General features: G+C 30.8%; 6 protein-coding genes across 8 annotated transcripts; 3 read left to right on the forward strand and 3 right to left on the reverse strand.

The window, feature by feature from the left end:
* Positions 1 to 25: 25 nt before the first annotated feature.
* On the forward strand, positions 26 to 3436 carry LOC137830448 (probable pterin-4-alpha-carbinolamine dehydratase, chloroplastic). The gene is made up of 3 exons (XM_068637784.1): positions 26 to 522; positions 2335 to 2527; positions 3240 to 3436. The coding sequence occupies exons 1-3, from the start codon at positions 157 to 159 to the stop codon at positions 3329 to 3331; spliced, it is 651 nt and encodes a 216-aa protein (XP_068493885.1). The 5' UTR covers positions 26 to 156; the 3' UTR covers positions 3332 to 3436.
* A 1044-nt stretch (positions 3437 to 4480) lies between these two features.
* On the forward strand, positions 4481 to 7774 carry LOC137830447 (superoxide dismutase [Fe], chloroplastic). 2 transcript variants are annotated; one of them, XM_068637783.1, is made up of 9 exons: positions 4481 to 4665; positions 4737 to 4774; positions 5709 to 5783; positions 6343 to 6531; positions 6609 to 6780; positions 6894 to 7015; positions 7140 to 7166; positions 7278 to 7301; positions 7405 to 7774. In XM_068637783.1, exons 1-9 carry the CDS (start codon positions 4587 to 4589, stop codon positions 7615 to 7617), a joined length of 939 nt encoding a protein of 312 aa, XP_068493884.1. In that variant the 5' UTR covers positions 4481 to 4586; the 3' UTR covers positions 7618 to 7774. The 2 variants fall into 2 exon arrangements, with proteins under 2 accessions (XP_068493884.1, XP_068493883.1); XM_068637782.1 differs by having other exon boundaries at positions 4500 to 4665; positions 4734 to 4774.
* A 174-nt stretch (positions 7775 to 7948) lies between these two features.
* On the reverse strand, positions 7949 to 11185 carry LOC137830446 (cell division cycle 20.2, cofactor of APC complex-like). The gene is made up of 8 exons (XM_068637781.1): positions 10967 to 11185; positions 10790 to 10888; positions 10202 to 10393; positions 9340 to 9606; positions 9141 to 9243; positions 8721 to 9034; positions 8423 to 8584; positions 7949 to 8287 (listed from the first exon to the last, which is right to left on the reverse strand). Exons 1-8 carry the CDS (start codon positions 11036 to 11038, stop codon positions 8147 to 8149), a joined length of 1350 nt encoding a protein of 449 aa, XP_068493882.1. The 5' UTR covers positions 11039 to 11185; the 3' UTR covers positions 7949 to 8146.
* Positions 11186 to 16237: 5052 nt separating this feature from the next.
* Positions 16238 to 19520, reverse strand: LOC137828344 (histone-lysine N-methyltransferase, H3 lysine-9 specific SUVH5-like). The gene is made up of 3 exons (XM_068634867.1): positions 17787 to 19520; positions 17441 to 17714; positions 16238 to 16491 (listed from the first exon to the last, which is right to left on the reverse strand). The coding sequence occupies exons 1-2, from the start codon at positions 19078 to 19080 to the stop codon at positions 17443 to 17445; spliced, it is 1566 nt and encodes a 521-aa protein (XP_068490968.1). The 5' UTR covers positions 19081 to 19520; the 3' UTR covers positions 16238 to 16491; positions 17441 to 17442.
* Positions 19521 to 20164: 644 nt separating this feature from the next.
* Positions 20165 to 22895, forward strand: LOC137828345 (histone-lysine N-methyltransferase, H3 lysine-9 specific SUVH5-like). Its single transcript, XM_068634868.1, has 4 exons — positions 20165 to 20184; positions 20283 to 20310; positions 20930 to 22270; positions 22343 to 22895. Exons 3-4 carry the CDS (start codon positions 20932 to 20934, stop codon positions 22612 to 22614), a joined length of 1611 nt encoding a protein of 536 aa, XP_068490969.1. The 5' UTR covers positions 20165 to 20184; positions 20283 to 20310; positions 20930 to 20931; the 3' UTR covers positions 22615 to 22895.
* Positions 22896 to 23332: 437 nt separating this feature from the next.
* LOC137828394 (uncharacterized) lies at positions 23333 to 24742 on the reverse strand. Of its 2 annotated transcripts, XM_068634951.1 has the most exons (3): positions 24663 to 24742; positions 23931 to 24522; positions 23333 to 23856 (listed from the first exon to the last, which is right to left on the reverse strand). In XM_068634951.1, exons 2-3 carry the CDS (start codon positions 24511 to 24513, stop codon positions 23468 to 23470), a joined length of 972 nt encoding a protein of 323 aa, XP_068491052.1. In that variant the 5' UTR covers positions 24514 to 24522; positions 24663 to 24742; the 3' UTR covers positions 23333 to 23467. The 2 variants fall into 2 exon arrangements, with proteins under 2 accessions (XP_068491052.1, XP_068491053.1); XM_068634952.1 differs by lacking the exon at positions 24663 to 24742 and having other exon boundaries at positions 23931 to 24605.
* Positions 24743 to 26907: the final 2165 nt, after the last annotated feature.

Consider the following 26907-nt stretch of genomic DNA (forward strand, 5'->3'; position numbering starts at 1 on the left):
AAAGAAATTCTGAAATATGAATTTTGATGGTGATATCTTTAAAGAGGATAGATAGTATAATTTATGGCCATTATCACTTCCATTCTCTCTTCTCACAGGTCACAGACAAAACAACTTCCTTATCGCCAGACATCACACACTGTGTCTTGTTTTTAGATGGCCACCACCGCATGTAACTTCAATCTTAACCTTAACCTTGGGTTTCATGGGATGCACCAGAAGCCCATGACGTGGCCCACACGCGCCCCGTCGGTGAGTCGCGGTGGAAACGGGGTGGCACCGCTGGTGGTTACGCGCGCCATCGACACGAACGAGTTCCTGGGGGACTTCGGGGCGAGGGACCCTTTTCCGGCGGAATTGGAGAGCTCGTTCGGAGAGAAGGTGCTGGGATACGGCAACACCGAGCACAGAATCCTGATCCCCAATATCTCTGCTCTCTCTCTCTCGCAGCAGGACTGTGCCCCCATTTCCCCTTCGCAACCTCCCATCTCAGAACACGACGCTCAGATGCTCGTCAGAAAGGTAACAGAAACATCTCATCACTCATAATTTCGGAGAGCTTGCAGATAATAATTAAATTAAATTAAATTCTGCTCAAATGAAATGAATCACAAGGTATGTGTAGACAAACTGACAAGAAATTTTATATAAGAAAAAACGAAAAAATATGTTAAATTTAGTAATTTTTACATGTTAATGTTGGATTCAGCAGCTTTTTCATCTATCCCAACACAAATCGAACTCATAAACTTTCATTCTATAATACCAATTATTGGATTGGATCAGAGTATTTGTGAAAAAGATTACACCTCACTTATTTTTAAATAAGCATAAATTTACATTTTTAAATAATCTCAACATTTTTTTTTTTTTTAATTATAATATTTGAGAGAGTAATTTCATCATTGATTGATAAAAATTCATTGTATTCAACTTTTTCATTGCCAAGATAATTTTTCTTTTTAGATTTGTGTTTGTGTGAAATGATTGATAAAAATTCATTGTATTCAACTTTTCATTGTCAAGATAATTTTTCTTTTTAGATTTGTGCTTATTTTTGCACCACGCTGTTTTTTTTTTCCAAATTTAGAAAAAAATAAAAATGTTATTTTTCTTAAATTAATAATAAAAGTGAACATATTTTTTTAAATATTTTTCTTTTTTTTATTCAATTTTTTCATTATTTAAAGAAAAATAATTTAATCATTATTAACTTATATTTGTATTACACAATTTAAATCAAATAACTTAATACTTTTATTTAACTTTTGTTAGCATTTAAAAATAATAACATCAAATAGATCTTTTAAAATAAAAAGGAATTTATTTGAGACATCTTGAGTTTTAGTTTTTTTTTATTTATATATATTTTTATTGAAAGGAAGTTAACGTAGATTAGATGTTTTTCTAAGTTTAGTTTGTTTTTTATAGTTGAAATTAAAAAAAAAAAAGTATAGAAGTGCATAAAAAGGTATGGAGATGGAGGAAGAATTTGTCTATTTTTTTTTGTTTAGGCCTAATTATGGAACAATGATCCTTAGCAACACATTTTTTTTTTGTACTCCTTTTAATTTGCGTTCTATTATTAATTAAAAATTGTTAAAAGAACTATAAATTAAGAGTGACCACTGAAATAAAGTGAGATCTATATAATTTTGAAATTTTAGTCTATAATAACAGATAGAATGCTCGAATCATGTTAGCATATTTCTGTGCGCTGATCTTTTTGTATGCTACACTTTGGAAGATATGTTTATACTACACTTTTGGAGTTTTATAATATTCAGCTGCATGGGCTTGTATGCTTAAAAGGAGAGACTCAAAAGGAGTTGAAGAAAAAAGTGATGCTAAACTGTAGTTGATTCTATTGTATGCTTGGGATCGTTCACATTTTACACTCTGAAAATGTGGATTTTTTAGTTTGGTTCTGTGTTCTGAGGAGCATCATATGTAATCTGGTTCTGTACATCTTGAAAACTTTTGATTGAGTCAACACAAGTTACCCAAGTCCAATGATAAGTGTGCATTGGAATTATGCATAAGGTTGAAGATTTTATGGTCAGTGTTTGTTGAAGTTTGACATTCAGAATTTTGATTTAGAAAGTGAGGTGATGCATAATGCTTCTGGATAGCTTTTAGTTGCAATTAGCATTTTCAGTGATAAATACTGATTTGCAAGTCCCTATTTGTTTATTTAAAAAGTTAAAAAGAGGACTTTAGAGCTTAATAGTTTACCTGTTAAAAACTTATGTTTTACAAAAAAGGAATAGCTATGTGATGGTCCTTTTTACCTTTTCCACCTTCTTAGAACTTATTTTGTCTTCATTTTTGCAGGTTGTGGGTTGGAGACTTGTGAATGAGGAAGGTGGACATAAACTTCGATGCTTGTGGAAATTGAGAGATTTTAAATGTGGGGTTGAACTAATTAACAGGATCTCTAAGGTTGCTGAGGCTGCAGGCCATTTCCCTAATATCTACTTAGAACAACCAAATCAAGTCAGGGCAGAACTATGGACAACTTCCATTGGTAAGCAATAACTTGCACCCTCTTCTTGTGGATCACATTCTATACTAATAGTTCGTATCATCTTCTGGAATATAACTTATTTAAATTCGGTTATAGAGTCTATTAATTACTAAAAGAGATTCAATAAAACTATCCCAAAAATCTTATATCTACGAGTGGTATTTGAAGATGTAAACTTTAAAGATTAGATAATATTAGATTTAGAAGATAACAGTTGAATGCTCTTGTTTAAGCTACTTAAACTATGAACCAGAACAAATATGATAGGATATTTTCATTTCAGTTGCATATCATCAAAATCCCTGTATATTCAGTTGCTTTCATTATATTTAGCACTTGTTTTAGATACTAGTTGCAAGTTCCTGATAGAGGACTCAACACCCCCACAGGGAACATAATCTAGTGTGTATAAGAGTTGCTCATTATATGATTATATCTACCTCACATAAGGGAGTCACTTAAATGAGATAGTAAATATTGATCATTACAACTTATTTAAAACTTGTAAGTAGTTATATGACTGCGAATTTCCGATCTTGATAACTGTGCATGGTTTATACAATGATGTTACTGAGGTTTAACCGAAAATCTCTTGTGAACTGTTCATATCATTGTTGCTGTATGCTCAAGAGATGTTGTTTTTACATCCTTAAATGTCCTGTGTGTATTCTCATCTTGTAACATGATATGGAAATGGTTCAAAATTTTGCAGGAGGTTTAAGTATGAATGATTTTATTGTTGCTGCAAAGATAGATGAAATAAAGACTTCAGATCTTGTCCCAAGGAAAAGGGTTTGGGCATAAAGTCCCCATGAGCACCATAAAACATTTTACCATGAGATCTTCTTCAACATAGAATTACCACTAATTTGTGTTATTTGATTAAATCTATTAATTCTTTACTCTTCACGCCTTTGGTAAGAACAACTACTTTCAGGTCCTAAAACTATATTCTAAACCAGTCATTTATATAATTCACATGCATAACAAAACTTGGAGGGTTCAACTAAGGATTGATCATAACGATTTATGACCCTATTAATTTCTGTGAAAAAGATTTGCAATTTGGACATGGAATCTACCAAATATATCTTAAATCATAAGTTGGCATGGTAATTACTTGATCAACTCTGAGCAGTTATTGGAGAAAAGATCAATTTCATTTACATTTGATTGGGAATCACATTTCTTGAACACGTTTTTAATGGATTCATTGAATCAAGAGTTTAAATGTAATAAATAATTGGCGGAGAAATCAGAAAAAAAACTAATCTTTGGAAGTGTGATCTTAATGTTAAAATCTAACAAATTACCTCATGTTTAGAGAAATAAATAATTAAATTTATTATAAAAAATTCACAATCCCCTCCAAAAATGAAGACAATAATCACGCAAATAATTTCATTATTATTTTAAGCCAATTCATCCGTCTCTCAACCATAATAACCAATTTTTTTAGAACATGCAGTGTGTTTGTACAATTTATTGGTACAAGTTAAGTAATATATAAAATGAAACAAAATCAGGTTACATATAACAATAGTCATATGTGTGTGTATATATATATGTTTTATTTCTTATTGTGTAATATTTTTCTTTCTATTTCTAGTAATACTTATCCTTTGTTTTAGTAGAAATAAAGTGATGATAATTAGAAAAGATAAAAAGATTAAATTGAAGAAGGGGTAATGTCTAACCCAATAAAAAATATTTTCCCAGAATTTGAAATGAAATGAAAGAGAAATAATTTCCTTTTTTTCAGGAACTAAGTTAAAACCTTTTTAATTTAAATACCAAAATATTAAGTAACTTAAAATCATAATCCTATATTGTTTTATTATATTTCTCTTTTTATTTTACCATCCTTATCTCTTTTCTTTATAACAATCTCTAAATTAGTAGAAAAGTGAATTTGAATAAAGAGGTAAAAACGAAGTATAAGAAAAGTAGAAAAGAGGAATGTAGCATGTATTATACTGTAGTAGTGTTACAGAGAAGAAGATTAGGAGAGGCAAAATATTTTGAAACAGCTGAGTGAGAAGCAGAGGCAGACCAGAAGATGAATTGGCTATCTTCCCCTTCCACCGCTGCTTCTACTTTTCTCCCACCTTCGCCTTTTCTTCCTCGCCAAACTCAAGGTTCCACCTTTCTCTCTCTTCTCTTCTCTTCTCTCTCTCTCTCTCACACGGGTTTCTCGTTTGGCTAGCAGGGTTCTCTTTGGGTACCTTCAAATTGTGGAAGAAAGAGGTTTGCTTTCGAACCACTATCCATTTCCAACACACACTTTTAGCATTTTAAGAATTTTTTTTTTCCTTTTGGGTAAGTAAGTTTTTGTTCCCCATTTTTAGTTCCTCATAGTTCGTCTATGAGGAGTTAAATTTTACCCTTTGTTCCCATTTTTTGTCCCTCCCTGGGACTGATTATGAGCAATAAAAATGGATTAAAAGTTCAGAAATTTTTTCAGAGGGACTAGAACTCAAAATTTTAAATTCAGAAGGATCAAAAGCTTATTTATCTGATTTTTTTAATAGAAAAGGAATAATATTAGTTTATTTTTTATTATCATGTGTCTTTTGCTGTTTTATTTCTGTGCCCAAGATAAGGCTATTTGTTGGTTTGGTTTGGGCTTCTTAGTCATGAACAAATGCATACAAAATTGCGATTTGGTTTGACAATGATATTATAAATATGAGGAGTGCTAGCAACGCACTTTGTGTAGTAAAAGGAGTCTACATAGTTATTATGTTGTGAGTAGAATACTCCAAATCTAGAGACCAGAAAAGGAGTCTATAACTATACTAAAGAGAAAACTTCAAGGCCTATTGATGCAAAATCGGCTGAAATGTTTAAGTTTACCTATTAGAAAAACGAGTTATGGAAAAAAAGTGAACGAAATTGATATATTGAATATGGTAAACAAAAACTGACCTTCAATTCAACAATAAATGCTTGAACTTTACAGCCAATATATAACCTTTTTATGGATTACTACTACATTTTATGATTATAAGTTTGTAATATTGTCTGTGATTTGGGGTGTCTATCAGATCATATTGGACTTTTCACTTAAATTTTCTGGCTGGAAAAGCATGTCCTGTTTAAAAGTTTTCCTAATTAAACCTCTCACTCTTCATCTTCTTAAAAGAAAAAAAATATAAGAAGAATATGTTGAATGCTGCAGAGTAGATGTATAAGGAAAGCTGGACGTATTGAAATCACTGCAAAGTTTGAGCTGAAGCCACCACCGTATCCACTGGTAAGATCTAAAGTTTGTCAATTACTCCATTTATTACTTATTAGAATTAATTGTGTTTGATCCAATTGCAAGGTATATGACTTGAGGTCCACCTTGGAAATGATATTTTGGTGTGGGGTTTATAAGGCTTTGGACTCACCAGCTACAATGGCTTGCTTTAGTGGTGTGCTTCTCCCAATGAAACATGTTGGCTAACTTTTCCTTTAAGTTGGCAAACTTTTAAAGGGAACTGTGCTTCAAATGAAACATGGCAATTGCCATAAAATTATATTTAGCCTGGCTGTATCTTTTTCTTGAAGTTAATATCACATTGACTTGAATTACTATAATTACAATACAATCACTCTGTTGGGCAGACTTCAGTTTATTACAACTAGCCATTTAATTTGTTTCTGTGCAGCACAACAGTTACACTGAACTGATTAAACAATGTCGCAAGAGTTTCATGTAGTTTTTGCGATGACCTACCATATGTCTTGTACTTTTCTGGAGATTTTTATGTTGATGCTGGACTGATAATACATATTTTTACCAATACTGTCATAATTAAAATTCTCAGAATGCTTTGGAGCCAATTATGAGTCAGGAGACACTCGAATATCATTGGGGGAAGCATCACAGGACTTATGTAGATAATCTGAACAGGCAAATTGATGGAACGGATCTAGAGGAGAAGTCACTGGAGAACGTTGTAGTTAGTTCGTACAATAAGGGTGACTTTCTTCCGGCTTTCAACAATGCAGCACAGGCATGCATAGTTGTAATCATTAAGTCTTGTCTATTTTTCTAAATCATTGCATAACAATCATGTGCAACTTTTTGCAGGCATGGAATCATGACTTCTTCTGGGAGTCCATGAAACCCGGTGGTGGTGGAAAGCCATCTGGGGATCTTCTAAAGCTGATTGAAAGAGACTTTGGTTCATTTGAAAAATTCCTTGACGAGTTCAAGACTGCTGCTTCAACACATTTTGGTTCAGGATGGACATGGCTTGCCTGTGAGTAAATACCCTTCTGATCATACTAATTTTCTGGCATTCATTTTTTATTTTTCTTGGTATATCTAACCTAGCAAGTGGCCTTTACCCTTCTTTTTCTTTTTCATATACAGATAAAGAAAGCAAACTTGACGTGGGAAATGCGGTGAATCCTCTTCCATCTGACGAGGACAAGAAGCTAGTTGTGGTGAAGACTCCCAATGCTGTGAACCCCCTTGTTTGGAACTACTATCATGTAAGTTATAAGGATTAGCTATAATATCCAAAATTCATTTTATATTTTAAAACATGAATGCTAAGGTAAGGCCTTAGCATCATGGTTAAAATGTCTGACAAGATTCAATATTAATTTCTTGCAGCCACTCCTTACCATTGATGTCTGGGAGGTACTAATCTAGTTTTCATTGTTTTCGTGGATTTGAGGACATTAAAATTATCATTTCATTTCTTTGATAAAAAGTTTGCTGACTTTGTGATAATACTTTACTTTTATTCAGCATGCTTACTACATTGACTTTCAGGTAAGATGTTAGTTAGTTCAGAGAATTACACAGTGATTACTGTCTTTGATAATTCTGCTCAATAGATAAATATACATCTATGACTGCTTTGTTATCTTTGTAGAACCAGCGCCCTGATTATATATCAGTGTTCATGGATAAGCTTGTGTCTTGGGATGCAGTCAGCTCAAGACTCGAGCAAGCTAAGGCTCGAATTGTGGAGAGGGAGAAAGAGGCTGAGAGGAATGAAAGCGAAGAACAGAAACCTAGAAGCAGTGAAGCTACTCCTGAGATTTATTCTGATAGTGATGCTGAGTTGGGTGCGGATGATGAGTAAAATATTTTTCATGTGGGGTTTAGAAGTATGTATTCTTTGCACTAGCTGGGTGTGGTATAGAGGCTCAATCACTTCAAGCTGCAAATTTTGTTCTATGATAAATGTTCTAATTTAATGCTTAATATTATATACATGCGTTGATAGCTTTAAGTCTTAATTTATGGATTGTCTTGCAAAAACCAATTAGACTTTGATGTGGTCAGAGAACAAAAATAAAGTACATAATAATTTTTAAAGAAAATATAATTAAATTTTTAATAATCTTAGTAATTTGACTTTATATATATATATATATATATAATTTTTAATACATTATAACAAATTTCATATAATTATTAATACTTAAAGTTAATATTTATATCCACTTAAATAGATCAGAGACCTGACATTTTGAACCAAATAATATTTTATATAAGCATTCTCATTACCTACTTTCTAAAATAAGATTGCTAAATGTATTAAGACCAATGTCACCATTACTATTTACACAAGAATATAAGCTTGAATGAAGAAAATTGTCTTGTTTCCATCACCTTAATGGGGACACCTTGAGAGACAAAAGGTTATCCAGATCTGTCTCATAATTATCAATGACAGGTGGCCCAAATACATTCCAAAAGCGCAGAGTTTCATCTGCCCCAGCTGATACCACAGTTAAACCATCTGGGTTCTGCAAAACATAAGAATAATTTAATTTTAGTTTGATGAAGTAACTACCAAATCAAAGATTAAATTGTTTCATGATGTTCACAAAGTTGGACTCAAATACATTGTCATAATTGATTGTGTATGACTTGCAGCATACCTGACATAGATCGAGTACTCGAGAAGTGTGACGGTCCAAGGCTCCCACTTTAGTCATTGATGGATATCTCCACAAACAAAGTTGGTTGTGATGTGAACTTGTGCTGAATCCATGACCACTCAATAGCTCCTTGTGGTGTCTATTCCATTCTAATCCGCAAACCTGCATGAAATGCATCAGTACAATTGAGAAAATGATGATTTATTCCTTTTGGCTTATGACAATGTTTAATACTAAACAATAAATGCAACATGATAACAAGACATTACCAAAACAAGGAAACAAATAACTGTCTTGCCTGAGCTTTTGTATCTATGCTGAAAATGCAGGTTCCATTTTTCACATTCCAAAACTTGATACATCTATCTTCAGTGCCACCTCCAGAGGCAAGCACACCTGAATCATAAGGACACCAGGCAAGTGCCTTGACTGCAGCACAATGGTCCTTAAAACAGTGCAAGAAATTTGAGGAACTCATTTTAGCTAAGTCCCATACATAAATATGATTTTCATTTCCACCACTGGCCAATATGTTGCTCCTTGACCATTTTAGACCACAAACTTCTGCTCTGTGTGCTTTTACCCGGGATATCACATTTGTTCTTGCTCTAACTGCTTACAAGAGCATGAAACGTCAAGATGTTAAATTATTTCATTTCACTGTCTTGCTTGCTATACACTCAGTATCTGAAAAGGGTTGAAAGGAACAACAGATTACCATCATGATTTAAAATGTACTTGTCATGGCTTCCAGAAGTTAAAATATGACCATTCCATGCAATGGTTGCTATCCTTTCACCATGACCCTCGAGGATCCTTATCTGAAAGTTAAAAACTGAGTTATCTGCACATATTTGTAGTGTATAATTAACTACTTGCTGATCTTTGAGAAGCCCCGTAAAAAGAAAGAAACATACTGGTTTGGAAGTTTCTGCATCCCAGAGTTCAAGTTTTGAGCTCTTAAATCCTACTGACAAGTATTTGGTATCCTCTGACCAGGAAACACTCGTAGGAAAATCGTTGCCAGTGGCATTAAACAACTTTGTTACATTACTATTGTCTGAGTTCCAAAGGTACATTTTTGAGCCTAAAGCAACAGCAAGAATGTTGTTTTTCCCCCAATCCATGATGTTTGCGTAGTAATCATTTCTAATATTCGGTGCATCCAATATCCTTGATTCTCCCTGCAAGTATAGTTATGCCATTCATCCAATCAGGTTGCAGCATAAGATCATGGCTTTGTATTTTGGATATATAGCTGATTTGAGGAAAATACACAAGTTATGAAAATTTCTCCCTTTTATGATTTATGATGTAATATATCTATGACATATTAGACTGTTATGATTGCTCTGCTCTACTCTTATCTAAACATGAATGTTCTTACAGTGACACGAGTTTCATAGTTTTGCAAAGGCAGTCTTTTTGTCGTAACAATTTATATGTGTTCAGTTGTTCTTTTCAATAAGATAACTAGAAAAACATCACATTCAACCCCATATCGGCTAAACTTCGTAATTTTTCAACGGCAACTTAGAAATTGTTTTGGCCGACAATCACAAATGTAAAGCATTTGTGTTGATATGTTTTAGGGTTACCACTGAAGAACATTTAGAACAAGGTCACACCAAAGGCAAATAAAGGTGCATTTTGCTTAGACAGATATAAATTCTATCACTCACAATGCATAAATGTTTCAACAAATTGAAGTTAGCACACTATCTAAAAATAGAATATACAATAAAAACACTATTATTAACACACTGTGATGAACAAAACCTTAGGCAATCTTCTAGAACTGTGTTGATTGCTAATGTTTTGCAATGCTGCTGCTTCTTCCTCTCGTATCTCATCGATATAACGAATGGATTTTCTGCTTGATTTTGGACTTCCCCTAAAAACTAACATCCTAAATGGCTTTCCTTCTGAATCCAAACTTAGTTTCTCATCCACTATCTGTCTGTACGCATCCTGTCATTGAATATAGAGAAAACACACCCAAAATAAAGCCTCAATACACATGACTTCTCTAACAAGATAACTTCAACAATGGAAATAAAATACAAAAACATTCAGAATCTGATGCACTGAATATTCCAGAGGCAAGAAAAAATGTATTTTGAAGAGGTTAAAAACAACCAACCATGGGAAAAGTAAGTATACATTCAAGAATTTCAACAAGAATGACTTTACTTGAGTTGTGAGGAAAAAGTTGACAACTTTAGAAACGAAGAAGAACTCTTTGAATCTCAGTAAAGAAGGGTACAACCCCAACCACCAAAATTCAAAAAGGTTCGAAAGTTATGTTTCTTAAGCATGAAAAAAAGAGAACAAACACATAAAAGGAGTGAAAAAGAGGGATGATACATTGAATTTTTTGTTCTGAATTTTTTTGGTCCTGTTTGTGAGCAAACTCTGGGCTTGATCAAGATCCATCAAACTCCTGTTGGGAACGAAGCGATCACCCTAAACAAAACAAAAAAAAAAAACAATTACAAAAGTTGCAAGATTGAAACTAAGATTGAGTGATGGTGAATAATTTACTGGAAAATCGTAATGGGTGGGAGTGCTGAGAAGACTCTTGGGAGAGTACCAATCATGTTCAAGATTCCACATTTTACTATGATGAAATTATTATTATTGTTGTTACTGTTAGTATTAGTTTTATGCTTCTAAGAAGAAAAAGACGATGGAAATGAAAATGGTGGTTCCTTCGTTTTCTTCACCCGCCAAATACTGTTGCCATTCAAATATTATGTTTCTAACGGTTGCCACTTTCCACTCAAATAACCAATATAATTGCTTCTACAGAGTCGGGTCGGGTCGGGTCATAGTGGCCTTTTTTGGGTTAGCACCAACCCGTTTGTGTAGGGTAGGGTCGGATCCTGGAATACTTTTTTAAAATGTTTATTCTGATTTTTTTAATAAATTTTGGATATTATGTTTTGAAAAGTGTAAAAATTGTAAAATGTTATTTTTTGGTCCTTAGACTCTAAAAAGTAACGAAGGAGGTACAAAAATCAATAGTCTTATTTTTATTTATTGTCTAAATAGAATATAATATCAAACTAGTCTCTTTCTTAATAAAAGGCTCAGTAAATTACAATAATCAAATTCTCTAAAAAATTTAGTTTTATATTTGCCTTTAAAATATTTGAGTAAGTTACAATATCAATAAATATTGAAGGTACCAATGAGTTCAAGAAAAGACACTGAATAAAACACTAGATGTTTTAATGAAAACATTACACAATTATATTGATTTTTCATAACTAGTTCAAATATGTTTAGTCTTCTTTAAGAATTCCAAAGAGTTTCATTAATGAAAATATTAAATTATAAAGTAAGTACACAAGTATTTTTTACATTTTTCTTCATCTTATATTTATACTTGCTTAAACCATTGTAGGAATCTTCACCTTTATATTATTGAGTAATTATGATATTGTTTCCCTTCAACATGAATATGTAGAACTACTTGAATTAATTTGTTTATTCTCTCTTGCATTTATATATTTATTTAATGTTAAAGATAATTATTTTCTTATAAAAGTAGAAGAAAAGCTTAATTGTATTTTTTATCCTTAATTTATTTTGTCACGATTTTAGTCTCATAGGTTTTACTTATCCATAATTTTGATCACTGAATTTTCTTTTGATGTAATTCTGATTCTTTAATTTTTAATTATACGAAACATCAGTCCGAATGTTTTTTTACTTGGACATGAAAGTGATTTAATATATTTTTTAAATTGTATAACAAAATAAAATTATAAATAATTAGAAATTAAGGAGTTGGGATTGCGTAAAAAAAGTTAAAGAACTAAAATTAGGAATGGTTGATTAAAAGTTCAAGGATTAAAGTTGCTGGGAAAAAAATAGAAACCAAAATTGTCGATGTTATAGAATATATGGATAAAAAATTAACATTGAACAAATAAAATTCTAACAATATTTATGGCCAAGAAACAAATTAAATATATTCAAACTATATTATATTCTTAAATTTTAATAAAAATAAAATATGCAATATATATAGTAAAAACTATATAAATATATTATATTTAATGAATAATTTATATTTAAAGATTGACTATAAAATATATTAATTATTGAATTTTGAAAATAATATATAAAAATGAATTGATTAATAAATATTACATTATTAATAAAATTTATTCATTCAACTTAAGAAATGTGACTTTTATATTCTTCTATATGTAACATTTAACTATTAAATAAAAGTAAATATTCTTTGAATTTATATTATTATTATTATATACCATCTTTGACTTTTTCTTTTGACTTTTTATCTGATCTAATAAATTTATAATTAATGATAAACAATCAATAAATCATTTATTAAATAAATATTAAAATTATTTTTTTTGCATTCCTTTTCCGTTTATAGAGTTTAGGTATAATAATTTTCTATGTTGAAAGATTAGTCAAAGATTACTTATATATAACTGTCATTTTTATTAAATAATAATATTAATATTATTATTATATTTTTGTCTCTTGACGTGGTATAAAAGTTAGCATTTAACCTCTGATTTTCATATGAAGGAATCCAAAATGATGATTAGATTAAGTTCATTTTTCTTATTTTTGATTCTCTCAAATATAGTGATAGTAAATGCTATATTTCCCTGGAAAAGTTTGAACAAGGAAGAAATATTTTCTAGTAAAGGTTCTACTGTACCATCTGGACCTTCAGAGGGATGCAGCGATCCACCTTGTAGTGCTCAACATGTTAGAGTCATTAAAAATATTCATTTTAATGTTCTTCCCAAAGGATTCATTCCACCTTCTGGACCTTCACATGGCTGCAGCGATCCACCTTGTGAAGTCAACTAATTGGCTATACAGTGACGTTGTTGCACTGTGTCTTCATTTTTTTTTTTGAATGAGAGTATTTGTAATAAAGTAATTGAATAAAGCAACATCGTAATTTTTTATGTATTATTTGTTACATTGAATTGATTTGATATAATAGTATCTACTTTTTAAAAATAAGGAAAAAAAAATATCATTCCAAAGTACTAGGAGGTTTATATTTATATATATATATATATATATATATTGGCTAGTGGTAAACTTGTCAATTATAAGATCAAATTAAAATAAATAAAAACATAAACATTGTTATCTTTGTATCTTCAAAAAGTTTAAATATACACATATATCAATCTTCTAATGGTTCTAAGGGTGGTGATATGATAGTTTAAACTAATTATAAGAGAAGATACGATAGTTTAAACTTTGGGAGAGACTTCAAGAGAAATCATGACTCTGAGCCAAATACAAAGGAAATTAAACAAAAAAACTCAATAAGAATAACTTAATTATTATGAATCATAACTAAGATCAACTTTGCAATCAAACTCTAATTATTATGACTTATATGTTAATTATATTTTTTTTCATTAATGATACATTTCTTATATCTTGTAAAAAATAAAAGTTGTATGAACAAAGAAAGATTAAATATAAAGTAAATTTAATAGTAACATGACACTCAAAATCACTTTACTTTTAAACAATTCTCTGGAAATGATATAATTTGATATACAAGTTAGTTGATAAATGGTGAGGGGTTTAATACGAAAAGTTGAAATCCGTTATAATATTTGAAATTGGAAAATAATAAATTTAATTTTAAATATTTTGAATCCATTATCATTTAAAAATATTTAATTGTTTTACTATATTTAAATATTACTCATTTACGGATTTACGGATTGTATGTTTGATCTGATTAAAAGTTAAATTTTTGACTGCAGTGTTAAATTATAATTTATTGAGTTAGAAAAAGGTCAAATATGTTAACTTTTTCTAATCTATCTCTATTTTAATATTTAAATTTAAAAAACAATAAATTCATTTCTAAATATTTTACATCAACGGTCCTTTTATATTATTTGATTGTTTTATAAGATCATAGTTTTTAAATTGTTATTATTATTACTCATTTGCCAAATGTGGGTTTGAGTTTATTATAAACTAAAAAGTTTCCTAAATTAAATGATAATTTTACTAAGTATCAAAAATGTCATATTTATTCTATCTCTTTTAAATATTAAGGTATATTTAATATTTGAATTTAAAAAATAGTAAATTTATTTTTAAATAACTTTTTTATCAATTACTCTTTTACAATATTTAATCATTTTATTATATTATATTTTTTTAATTATTATTATTATAAAGTGAAAAATTCCATAAAATTTTGAATGGTTTAGGGTTTCGAGTGCATTAATGAAGGGGTTTTGAACAGCTGTAAAAGAAGTCTGAAACACAAGAAAAATGCAGTAACTGAAAGCTTGCAGAGGGAATCAAAAAGCGTGTTCTAACAAGAGGAGGCCCACACTCATAATATATAACTTTCCAATTTAAATAAATTATATATTAATTATATTTTATTTTTTTCATTAATCATACATTTCTTATATCTTGTAATTGATTTTGTTTTGTTCTTTACTACAAGTTATTTGATAAATAATAAATAATTAGGAGTTTAATATAAAAGATTAAATGTATTCGAATCACAAAATAGTGGAGTTTAGAATACAAATGAATTAAGTTAATATAGTGGAAATAATGTTATTATACTTATATATGATTAACTGGATGTGTATTTCAATAATGTTTATTCTTATTAATAGTAAGTATAAATTGAGGTCAGTCATATGTCTTATTTAGTCAAATTTAAATTGAATATGTTATTTACTATAATATCATAATAATAAAAGTATAAAGATATTAATATATAGATAAAGGTATCAAAATGAATATTGTAATTGTAGAGTGGTGTATGGAAGTAAAGTTTATTTATGAATAAAATGTAATGGATTCTAATTTAAAGCTGAAGAAATTTAATATTCTTTAATGAAAGAGTGTTGATTTGTTTAGTGATATTCTTCTAGATCTTTAAAATTTTGGTACGATTTTAACTCTATTTAAATAATTGTGTAGGTTGGTTTATTTTACTGAATTATTTTAATAGAATATTTGAATTTTAATACTTTATACCAAGCTTTAGTAATATAATATCTTTCTTCTAATTTATTTTATTTCACTTATGTTCAATTACTTGAATTGCTTAATTTTACGTTATTTTATTTCATTTTCATAATATATATATATATATAAATTTATAATGTATAAAATTTTCATTTTAAAAATATTTCCATCATAAAGTCTAAGATCCTATTTATAAAGTTTGTTAATTTATTTTTAGTTTAGTTTATGTTGAAATTTTCTATTTATAACTTCTATGTCCATATGTTTGGCCTTTTTATATAATGAACCATTCTAATTGGTAAACCCATTGAATAATAAATTATCTTTTCTCTCTCTATTCACGTTCATTACTATTATGTTTTTTTTTTTAAGTTTAGGATTCTTCTCATTCATCTTGCATCTCATTTTCATAGACGATATGTTGAAACATCTATTTCCACTGCACTATCTAATGACTAAAAATTAAACAAAAAATTAATATTTTGATAATATAAAAAAAAAGAATGATTTATTTATATTTTGAAAGTTCAAACAATATTTTGGAATAATTGCCAGACAAAATAGAATCTCTGAACATTTACAACTTGTTAATTGTATATTTTAGAATGATTATCTTAATTGTTATTTGAATGATATGTTTTATCTGTAATTTAATTATAATTTTGTAATTTTGTTCATACTAGAAGATTTGATGAACATATTACTAAAGTAATAGGTTTTTATTATAACAACTAAGTGAAATCTTCTGAATCATATATTTACTTTAGATGTGATCAATTAAAAAATATATTATATTCAACAATGAAAAGATGAGATATTATATTCAACAATGAGAAGACTTGTGTTCATCCACAAATGATTGTAACATGAAAAAGTAAAAAGAGGTGAATGTAATTCATATATGATAAATGTTGTAGTAATGTAGTATAATATTGTAGTAATTGGAGTCTCATCAATCCAAAATGAACCATCAAAACCGGTAAATGAATCATTCTTCCCACAGACCTCAATCTTCATTCTCCACCACGCTAAATCTTTGCCTGCTGAGTATAATAACATTTTTTTTATCAGAAAAAAAATAATAAATATTTCTGGAATATTCTAACTTTTCTACAACAAATTTTAACAATACCAACTATTTCTACATGTTCAACTTGATAAGAACATAAAACACAAATAACATTATTACAAATTACGCATGTTTTATGCCAGTAAAATAACTAATAAAATACTGTCAAATTATATAAATAATAAAACAAATTCCAAAACACACGATATATTCCTATGCAAAAAACAACGATATGGCATGCAAGAGTTTTAATATTACAATATTTTCGCATATTAACTCAATCTCTTTTCTTTGCATTTTATCAACTTCTATGACCCTAATTCACTCACTCCAATGAAAAACACCAAGTGGATTAGAATAGGAACTAAAATGGTTTCACATACTGCAACATTAAAACAAGACTTTAAATTCACTTCTTGTAGACATTTTTCACTAACCCTTAAGCCTTTTCTTGACATTTTACTTATGTAGATTTCGTGATTTTGCGGACTCTGTTGACCCTGGCCCATGTGGATCAAGGCCAGGCTCTGTTGACTAAACCAAATTGACAAGTTTAGTGACTCCTAATCAATCTTATATGTCATTAGGGGACTAAGCTAAAACTCATGATAAACAAAAAGAAAAAACAAAAATCAAGAGAAATGAAACTCAACCTATTAAAGTGGGGGAAGGAATTAATGATGTGCAAGTTTCAAGATAATTGAACATGATTATCAAGAATCAATGACAGCTTTATATATAAAATCATCAACCAGAATTCTTATTTCATGTTCCCTTAGTATGTTTATATTTGACACTGCATTAAATATACTTGCATGCTTCACATAGTCAGCACCACCTTATACATATCAAATAGTGATGCCAGTATATGTAATAAAAAAAACATATCTAAATTATCTTCAACAACGCAATAAAAGCAGTACCTTTAAATGTAGATCTGTCCATTGCATTCAGGTGTCCCACAGTAGCAGCTATTACTCTTACACTTGATCAATTTTCCATTGGAGACATTATAATCATAAGTCAGCTCTCTACCAGCAGCAATGTCCCTTACAGCAAACATCATTTTGTGAGGAAGGCTCTTGTCTTTGTGATCATACATAACATCTTTGACACAGAGATTTGGAGAACAACTATGATTTAAAAACCTTCCGATGTTTCCACATTTACCTGCATTAATGAAGACCTTTCCAACACCTGCAAAAGAATACTGAAACTGTTAAATTTAGTTTAGCACAGTAAAAAAAAAAGTATTCATCATCAACATACCCATGTGAAATATATAGTCATCATCTAGCCTCCATCTAGCCTCCATATAGTCACTCACTTCTCCAATATACTCACATACAAAGCTTCCAGAGGGAATGAAAGAGCGTGTTCTAACACCCCAACCTTTCAGTTCTGTCAAGAAGATTTCAAGCTGAAACTGAATGCCATGCTGAGTTACTCGGTTGATGCAAGAAGAGCAGCACTTGCACGATGGGCCACACTCATATGTAAGTGATGATTCCATGTCAGAAGCGAGTCTTTTATTACAATCATTCGGCATTCTGCTACCATTCTTCCTGAAGCAGACACAACTTTCTTTGTCAACACACCCATCTGCACAATCACAGCCACACAGAATTTCCTGCTTGAATTTGTTTGAGTAAATGTTATTTACAACATAATCAAAGGATGTGGGTAGCTGAACGCAATCACTTGAAGTCACCACCCTAACACTAAACTTCTCGCCACCATTTGAAAGATCTTTAATGCGAACAACCTCTTTTTGAGCTACACAACCTTTCAGTTTGTGTTTCTTCCTAGGAGTAAAACTTGCAAGTTGCCTTGAAGCTTCGCCATGGTCCTTAAGGGAAACACAAGTTTCGGGTTGTCCTAAAATTCTATTTAGTGTAAACTTGAACACAAGCTTTCCAAATCTCCCTCTTTCTATTTTCATTGTATCCACCAAATACAAACCATCATACACATATGAGTAATGAGAATCGTTGCCAGTGTTACTGAACTCACCATCAAACTTTTCACAAACTTTCAAAATAACCCTCACGGGACTTCTAGTTTGCATGCTATTTTTCAGCGCCAAATTTCCTCCTTTCAATGTTTGATCAATAAGTGAAACATTTCTCCCAACATTAGGATTTCCTCCTTGACCTTCATAAACCAAGGTACCATTAGATTTCATAGCATTATCATAGCGATCCGTTACTACAATGCTTGTGGCCAACAAACTATTGTCCATTACCTTAAAATCAATCCCATTCCAAAATTGTCTATGGAGACCAATGACATTGAGTTCAGCCCTGTTCTGAAAGACATCACCGACATCGATTCCTAGTATATGCCCCACACACTTTTGAGTGTTTTCCCATTGATGTTCTCTTCTCATTGTCCTTGCTGTCTCCATCAGAGCTTTTGTCTTAACCTTAGAATTCCCAGGTTCGTACACTTTGTATTGATGCATTAGCTTGTGAAACAAGTTCCTAAATGTCACCACTGCTCGGTTCACCTTCCAGCGTTTCAATTCTTCATGCCTTTTCCTATAGGGCTTTGAAGCATTCATTTCTACACACCCAATTCATACCTTGTAAGCGTTAGAGTGATGAAACGTCGAATGACAGCTCGGAAAATGACAAACAACACAAGTTAGAAAAATCACAGAAACAAAAACCTCAAGAGAACACTTGAAACGAGAGATGTTTGAGAAGTATGACCAGTACAGTTGCAAAAACAGTAGAAAAAAATTCATACAAGTAAACATTTAAAGGAACTAACTCCCCCCACAGGAACATGCAAAACCCATAAACAAAAAGCAAAACTTTAAGGAAAACAAGACAAGAAAAAAAGAAAGAAACCAACCCATGAAAACCAAGAAACTCAGGTAAAGAAAGAAACCAACCAGAGAAAAAAATGCAGTAAAGCACTCCGTGAAATCACTACCCTTTTGTTATTTTTTGGAGAACTAAAGATACAGAGAATTGGAAATGAAGACTTTGAAAGGATAGAAACAAGAAAATATTTACTACCCTTCTTAAATGCTTGAAAGAACAAATTTCCTTACCAGTATACTGGAGAAAGTAAACACTGAGAAGAATAAGAGGTACAATGGATGCATTTAAAGTAAATTTTTTTTTGTTAATTTTTGTAAATCATCAAATTTCATGACTTGTACATCATTAAATTTAAATAATAAAAGTGATAGATGAAGTTTCAAAACACTTATTAGTGACAACTTGTATAAATTTAATTACAAAGGACACCATTCTTTTATAAAAGTTTCTTAAATATTTTTTTTATGATTCTGAAAATATTTGTATTAGTTCCACAGTATAATACTATTTGTAAGAAATATATATTCAAGTCTTTTTTTAATAACAAATGGCATTAGAAAGAAAATTAAAAAAAAAACTTAAATTTTTGTCTTCTTAAAACTTCTATCACTTTTATGATTTAAATTTAATGATTTACAAAAATTAACAAACAATTATTTAATTTAAATGCATCCATAATATAAATCTTTGTTATTCTTAAAGTTGCAATTGCATTCTAACTCTAATCAAATTTATAATCTTATACTAATGATTAACTGCACAACGACGTGACAATAGATTCTCTCTCCACTGCAGTGCTAAGGAAGTAGTGTTCATTCAAGACTTTCTTCAGAAGGGTAATAAATATTTTTTTGTCTCTATTCTTTCAAAAGTTTTCATTTCCAATTCTCTGTATCTTTAGTTCTTCAACAATAACAAATGCTCTTGATTCCAGGGAGTGCCGTACTTCATTATCTTCTCTGGTATGTTTGTTTCTTTACTTGTTTTTCTTGGTTTTCATGGGAGTGATTTCTTTCTTTCTTTCATGTTTTCCCTAAAGCTTTGCTTTTTCTTCATTTAGTTTTTGAGTTTTGCATATTGTTTCACTGTTTTCTGCATTGCATGTTCCTCTGGGGGAAAAAGTTAGTTCCTTTAAATATGTTTACTTTGTATGAATTTTTTTTCTACTGTTTTTGTCTCAAGTTGAAGTTTTTGTTTCTGTGATTTTTCAAGTTCTGTTGTTTGTCACTTTCCGAGCAACTGTCCTTCAACTTTTCATCACTCTAAAGCTTACAAGGTATGAAGTTTTCGTTTTCATGGCTTCTCAGTTTTCATTTTGCAGCATTATTGTTTTACACTCCAATCCCCCATTATACTTTAATTTCTACATTTGAACACTTCCATAACTGAAAAAGCTTTCAACATTTGAATTCTTAGTTTAATGTTTTTTTTTTGTTTAAATAGTGGGTATGTGATTTTTGTTGTTGTTGTTTGTTCAACATTTCTACATTTGAACACTTCCATAACTGTTGTTTTACTTGTTGAGGTACCACTGATGGATATCTCTGACACAGAGTCTCTTTTTGTAAATTGGGTGTGTAGACATGGATGCTTCAAAGACCTATAGGAAAAGGCATGAAGATTGCAACAGTAGCACTTCGTCTGGCAAAGAATTGAGGGAAGTGTTTTTGAAACGCAGGAAGGTGAATCGAGCATTGGTCATATTTAGGAACTTGTTTGAGAAGCTAATGCATGAATACAAAGTGTACGAACCTGGGAATTCTAAGGTTAAGACAAAAGCTCTGATGGAGGCAGCAAGGACAATGAGAAGAGAACATCAATGGGAAAACACTCAAAAGTGTGTGGGGCATATACTAGGAATCGATGTCGGTGATGTCTTTCAGAACTGGGTTGAACTCAATGTCATTGGTCTCCATAGACAATTTTGGAATGGGATTGATTATAAGGTAATAAACAATAGTTTGTTGGCCACAAGCATTGTAGTCACGGATCGCTATGATAATGCTATGAAATCTAATGGTACCTTGGTTTATGAAGGTCAAGGAGGAAATCCTAATGTTGGGAGAAATATTTCACTTATTGATCAAAAATTGGAAGGAGGAAATTTGGCCCTGAAAAATAGCATGCAAACTAGAAGTCCCGTGAGGGTTATATTGAAAGTTTGTGGAAAGTTTGATGGTGAGTTCAGTAACACTGGCAACAATTCTCATTACTCATATGTGTATGATGGTTTGTATTTGGTGGACACAACGAAAATAGAAAGAGGCAGATATGGAAAGCTTGTGTTCAAGTTTGCATTAAATAGAATTTTAGGACAACCCCAAACTTGTGTTGCCCTTAAGGGCCATGGCCAAAACTCAAGGCAACTTGCAAGTTTTACTCCTAGGAAGAAACACAAACTGAAAAGTGGTGTAGCTCAAAAGGAGGTTGTTCGCATTAAAGATCTTTCAAATGGTGGCGAGAAGTTTAGTGTTAGGGTGGTGACTTCAAGTGATTGTGTTCAGCTACCCACATCCTTTGATTACGTTGTAAATAACATTTACTCAAACAAGTTCAAGCAGGCAATTCTCCGTGGCTGTGATTGTGCAGACGGGTGTGTTGACAAAGAAAGTTGTGTCTGCTTCAGGAAGAATGGTAGCAGAATGCCGAATGATTGTAATAAAAGACTAGCTTCTGACCTGGAATCATCATTTATATATGAGTGTGGCCCATCTTGCAAGTGCTCCTCTTCTTGCATCAACCGAGTAACTCAGCATGGCATTCAGTTTCAGCTTGAAATCTTCATCACAGAACTGAAAGGTTGGGGTGTTAGAACACGCTCTTTCATTCCCTCTGGAAGCTTTGTATGTGAGTATATTGGAGAAGTGAGTGACTATATGGAGGCTAGATGGAGGCTGGATGATGACTATACATTTCATATGGGTATGTTGATGATGGATACTTTCTTTTCTTGTGTTGGGGACTTAATTTAACAGTTTCAGTGTTCTTTTGCAGGTGTTGGAAAGATCTTCATTAATGCAAGTAAATATGGAAACGTTGGAAGATTTATAAATCATAGTTGTTCTCCAAATCTATGTGTCAAAGATGTTATGTATGATCACAATGACAAGAGTCTTCCTCACAAAATGCTGTTTGCTATAAGGGACATTGCTGCTGGTAGAGAGCTGACTTATGATTATAATATCTCTAATGGAAAATTGATTAAGTGTAGGAGTAATACCTGCTACTGTGGAACACGTCAATGCAATGGACAGATCTACATTTAAAGGTATCAGCATTTGATATGTATAAGGTGGTGCTGAGTATGTGAAGGATGCAAGCATATTTAATGCAGTGTCAAATATAAACATATTTAATGCAGTCTAGTCATCATATCGTCTATGGGTCAGAGATCGTCTTGTGTCGGAACATATAGTCTATAGAATTTTAGACCGTCCAATATTTCAATTCATTCAACATATGTAATGCATGTTATTTGAACTAGATTTAATTCTTTTTGTTAATTTTTGTTATCATCAAAACATAAGAATATAAACTTCATATATGATATTTTGTTCATGAGATCATTTAATAGAAGCTTAACAGATCGTGTAGGCAGATTATTCATATCGTTTAAGGTCTCAACATAACAAATATATATTAATTTTAAATATGAAAACAAATTTGATTACACTATATCTTTTTTTTTCTATAATTGCTTATAACTAAAGATGGATCGTATTTGTGATCCCCTTTTCTATAGAAGGCTCATAATAAATACTATTTTAAGAGTTTTCTTAGGCCTTTCTTTTATAGAAAAGATAGTTAAACATTTATTAAGTTTAGTTTCAAAACGTCTTCTTCAGAGACAATTCACTTTTAGTCAATTTGATCTCATAAAGTGAAATTACATAGAAAACGAATACCGAAGCTTGTTTGCTTATTTCGTTTAGTCATTTCAAATTTGACCAACCATTTCCAATACATAAAATTTAGATTGCATGAATAAGTTTAGAGTGTAAGTCTTCATCCCATGATCTCTTCATCAAAAAGGCACTTCATGATATATATAGTAAAAAGATTAAACTAACCAAACTTCAAGTGTATCTTAACCCAAAAACGTAGAAGAGTATAGCAGTTTCATTTATCAGCAGAGGCTGGCATATCAGATTGTAAATCCAGTGACGCCTCTTCGGGCACAACCTTCATCCAAATTTTCTCACCGTAATCAAAAGCTGCTGCAGCCAAACGTTGTGCCACTTTATTGGCAGTGGGACGCACCAATGAGAAAGATGATCCTGTCCCATCGATCATAACTTTGCAATCTTCTAGAAGTGAATCAAGGAAGGAAACACCACTGCTACCTTTTCCTTCAGTGATTAGGTTCCATTGAGAGTGTAAAACTTTGCAATCAGTTTCGAAAATAACATTTGAAAAACCCAGTTCCCCTGATTGTTCCACAGCCCATTTGTAGCATAATGCACCACCAATTTCGGGCTCAAAAGTCTCATCCTCAAGAAGATTTGTACCTGCATTCATGCACACAAAAAATTTAATTCCAAACAGAACATATTAATGATTAAAAAGATACCAAAAACTGTACCTGATGCTAGAACTACACCCAAAGAGTTTCTAAAGACAACTCCCATTCCAGTACCAACACTGTCTCTCACAACAGCACCAAAATTGGCCTTAACGTGTTGAACTGGTGGTGGGGCCCATTTCTGGCGAGCGATCACGGACCAGGCTCTCCCCATAACGTGCTTGCAGTCCAATTTCTTGTCTTTCCAAAGCCGTACATTGCGTCTGTGCCACACTGACCAAATGATGGCGCAGACCATGCCCATCGCTTTCTCGTCCAAAACGGACACGCACTGTTCGATCAATTGCGACACACTCGTCACTCCGCTTAGCGCCTCCACCCTCAGCCCCAACGGCGACGCGAACCAAACGCGCTTGATTTCCTCGCAGTGCAACAAAGCGTGCGCCGTTGTCTCCGCACCATTGCCGCAGCACGGACACGTGGCGTCGTCCAGAATGCGTTTTTGTACCAACAGAGACTTCACCGGCAGTTCCTCCTTGCACGCTCGCCACGCCACGCTCCTGCATCTTGCAGGCGCTTCTGCGTGCCATATACCCCTCCACACCTTTGCCTCTGAGTCCAAAACACTTTTAGAATGCACCATTCTCTGTTTCTGCAAACAAATTCCAGATCAAGAAACAAGAAGAAGAAGAAGAAGAAGAATTTATAGTTTTTGGCGAATTTAGATAAGTGTGATTTTTTGAACGTAATTAGGGAACTTAATAGTAATTATTAATAAGAAGAACATTTAACCTCTCAGTTATAGGGCGATGAAAGAAGAAGAATCAAGAAAACTGCCAACACAAAAGAAATCGAAACAGCTTCAAAAAAACAATACAAATCATTAAATAATAATTATTCAGTTAGGATTCGGTTGGTGTTTTCAACATATTTGAAGACCTGTTAGTTGAAACTTAAAATTTATTGATACTCATTAGATCTCATCAATGACTTAATTAAATTTAATAAAAATTTAAACATTTTACCACAAATGTCTTTATTTTTAAATATAAATAAAAACGGGAACACAATGATAGGGTAAATTTCCTATCTAACACCATTTACACTTTTATTTCTCCATATTTTGTTTTTATTTTCCTATCTAGCATCCTTTTCGTTTTTATTTTTCTATCTAACACTCTTTTATTTTTTATTTCCCTATCTAGCACCATTTCAAAAATAAATAAATAAATAATAAATTAATTTTTTTTATAATTTCAATTTTGAATGCATTAAAAAATAAATATTTTTAATGTTTAAAACAGTTAGAAATATAATTAATGAATAAAGAAATGAGTTTTTACAAAATAAAAAAAGTAATAAATTTAAAATGTTTAGTTTATAATTATTTTTTAAGAATGAAGAAAATAAAAAATTAAACCCTACAACAACATAAAAGTTGAATCTATAAACCTAAATTAGTATTTATTTTTATTATTATTGATGATGTAATCATGTTAATTTCAAGTAAAAAATACAGGACATAATTATGAAAAAACCAAAGTCAATTAGTATTAAATAATAGTGGACACACAAATAATATTGAAGTGTCTACCTTAAATGCAAAATCATAAAAAAAAAAACTAACACTTAATGCTTAAAAATGAGAAGAAAAAAATACAAAAATAAATAAGTCTAGAAAATAAAAACAGCAACAATAAAATAAAAACAAAAAACAGAAATAAAGAAAGAATGGCAGAAAAAAATAATAACTACAAATATAAAATATATAAAATAAAGGCAAAACAAAATAAGATAAAGATAAAAGATATAAAAAAATCCAAATAAGATAAATATAAGAGATATAAGGCGATATTAAATAAGTATATGTTGATCATAAAAAGGAAAATAAATGAAAAATGATCATTCATTTAATATTTTCTTCAATGGTACATTAAATAGTTTGTGCCAAATGAAACATAATTAATGACGAGAAATGCACAATCCAGTAATGTTGAGACAAGTTCTTTATGTGTGTCCTGGTGTTTGACAATATGAACATTTTTTTTGTTCGATCATGTTGTTCTCCTATGTTTATATCAGTCCTTATTCAACTGGTTTTTTTTTTATAATTATGTTCTGTATTTTTTACTTGAAATTAACATGATTACATCATCAATAATAATAAAAATAAATACTAATTTATGTTTATAGATTCAACTTATATGTTGTTGTAGGGTTTAATTTTTTATTTTCTTCATTCTTAAAAAAATAATTTTTAAACCAAACATTTTAAATTTTTTTTTTTTTTATTTTGTAAAAACTCATTTCTTTATTCATTAATTATATTTCTATCTATTTTAAACATTAAAAATATTTATTTTTTAATGCATTCAAAATTAAAATTATCATTTTTTTTAATTTATTATTATTTTTATTTATTTTTGAAATGGTTCTAGATAGGGAAATAAAAAATAAAAGGGTGTTAGATAGGGAAATAAGAACAAAAGAGTGCTAGATAGGGAAATAAAAACAAAAGGGTGCTAGATAGGGAAATAAAAGTGTAAATGGTGCTAGATAGATAGGGAATTTACCCCACATGCGTATGTATCCGTATTTTTTTTTCATTTATATATTAAATTATGTTATTATTTGCACACCTATATTTTCTCTCTCACACTTCATTTGAAAAAAAAAAAACTCAATAAAAGTTCAAAGAGAAAGAAAGAGAATAGATCAAAAACAAAAAAATTACACAAAATTTTCAGATGTCTAATATTGACACGAAAACACACCTAGGGAAAAAAAGTTACACTCCTTTATTCATTAATTATATTTTCTGCATCATTACACGCCATTAGACTTTTGGAAAAAAAGGTTCACTCCTTAGATTCAACCTTAAGAAAGTTACATGTTTAATGACATTGCGTAGAAAGATTCTTGGATGGTATAAGTGGTTTTTCTCACCCATTAAAGAAGAAATGGAGAAGAATGGGATTTGAAGGAAAATGTTTGGTTAAATAAGTGAAAAGAGGAGTGACTCAAAACATTTTAAATT

This window comes from Phaseolus vulgaris, chromosome 7 (assembly GCF_000499845.2).
Source record: "Phaseolus vulgaris cultivar G19833 chromosome 7, P. vulgaris v2.0, whole genome shotgun sequence".
NCBI classification, from domain to species: Eukaryota; Viridiplantae; Streptophyta; class Magnoliopsida; order Fabales; family Fabaceae; genus Phaseolus; species Phaseolus vulgaris.

Bases quoted from the DNA above. Each gene is read 5' to 3' on its own strand.
- LOC137830448 (XM_068637784.1), top strand. From the start codon at position 157: ATGGCCACCACCGCATGTAACTTCAATCTTAACCTTAACCTTGGGTTT. The intron at 523-2,334 runs GTAACAGAAACA...TCATTTTTGCAG, and splicing joins CTCAGATGCTCGTCAGAAAG to GTTGTGGGTTGGAGACTTGT. The intron at 2,528-3,239 runs GTAAGCAATAAC...AAAATTTTGCAG, and splicing joins ACTATGGACAACTTCCATTG to GAGGTTTAAGTATGAATGAT.
- LOC137830447 (XM_068637782.1), top strand. From the start codon at position 4,587: ATGAATTGGCTATCTTCCCCTTCCACCGCTGCTTCTACTTTTCTCCCA. The intron at 4,775-5,708 runs GTTTGCTTTCGA...TGAATGCTGCAG, and splicing joins TCAAATTGTGGAAGAAAGAG to AGTAGATGTATAAGGAAAGC. The intron at 7,302-7,404 runs GTAAGATGTTAG...TTATCTTTGTAG, and splicing joins CTTACTACATTGACTTTCAG to AACCAGCGCCCTGATTATAT.
- LOC137830446 (XM_068637781.1), bottom strand. From the start codon at position 11,038: ATGTGGAATCTTGAACATGATTGGTACTCTCCCAAGAGTCTTCTCAGC. The intron at 9,244-9,339 runs GTATGTTTCTTT...TTTAACTTTCAG, and splicing joins ATGCAGAAACTTCCAAACCA to ATAAGGATCCTCGAGGGTCA. The intron at 8,288-8,422 runs GTATGCTGCAAG...TATGTTTTGCAG, and splicing joins GAGTACTCGATCTATGTCAG to AACCCAGATGGTTTAACTGT.
- LOC137828344 (XM_068634867.1), bottom strand. From the start codon at position 19,080: ATGAATGCTTCAAAGCCCTATAGGAAAAGGCATGAAGAATTGAAACGC. The intron at 17,715-17,786 runs GTATGTTGATGA...ATTCTTTTGCAG, and splicing joins TGACTATATATTTCACATGG to GTGTTGGAAAGGTCTTCATT.
- LOC137828345 (XM_068634868.1), top strand. From the start codon at position 20,932: ATGGATGCTTCAAAGACCTATAGGAAAAGGCATGAAGATTGCAACAGT. The intron at 22,271-22,342 runs GTATGTTGATGA...GTTCTTTTGCAG, and splicing joins TGACTATACATTTCATATGG to GTGTTGGAAAGATCTTCATT.
- LOC137828394 (XM_068634951.1), bottom strand. From the start codon at position 24,513: ATGGTGCATTCTAAAAGTGTTTTGGACTCAGAGGCAAAGGTGTGGAGG. The intron at 23,857-23,930 runs GTACAGTTTTTG...GCATGAATGCAG, and splicing joins GGGTGTAGTTCTAGCATCAG to GTACAAATCTTCTTGAGGAT.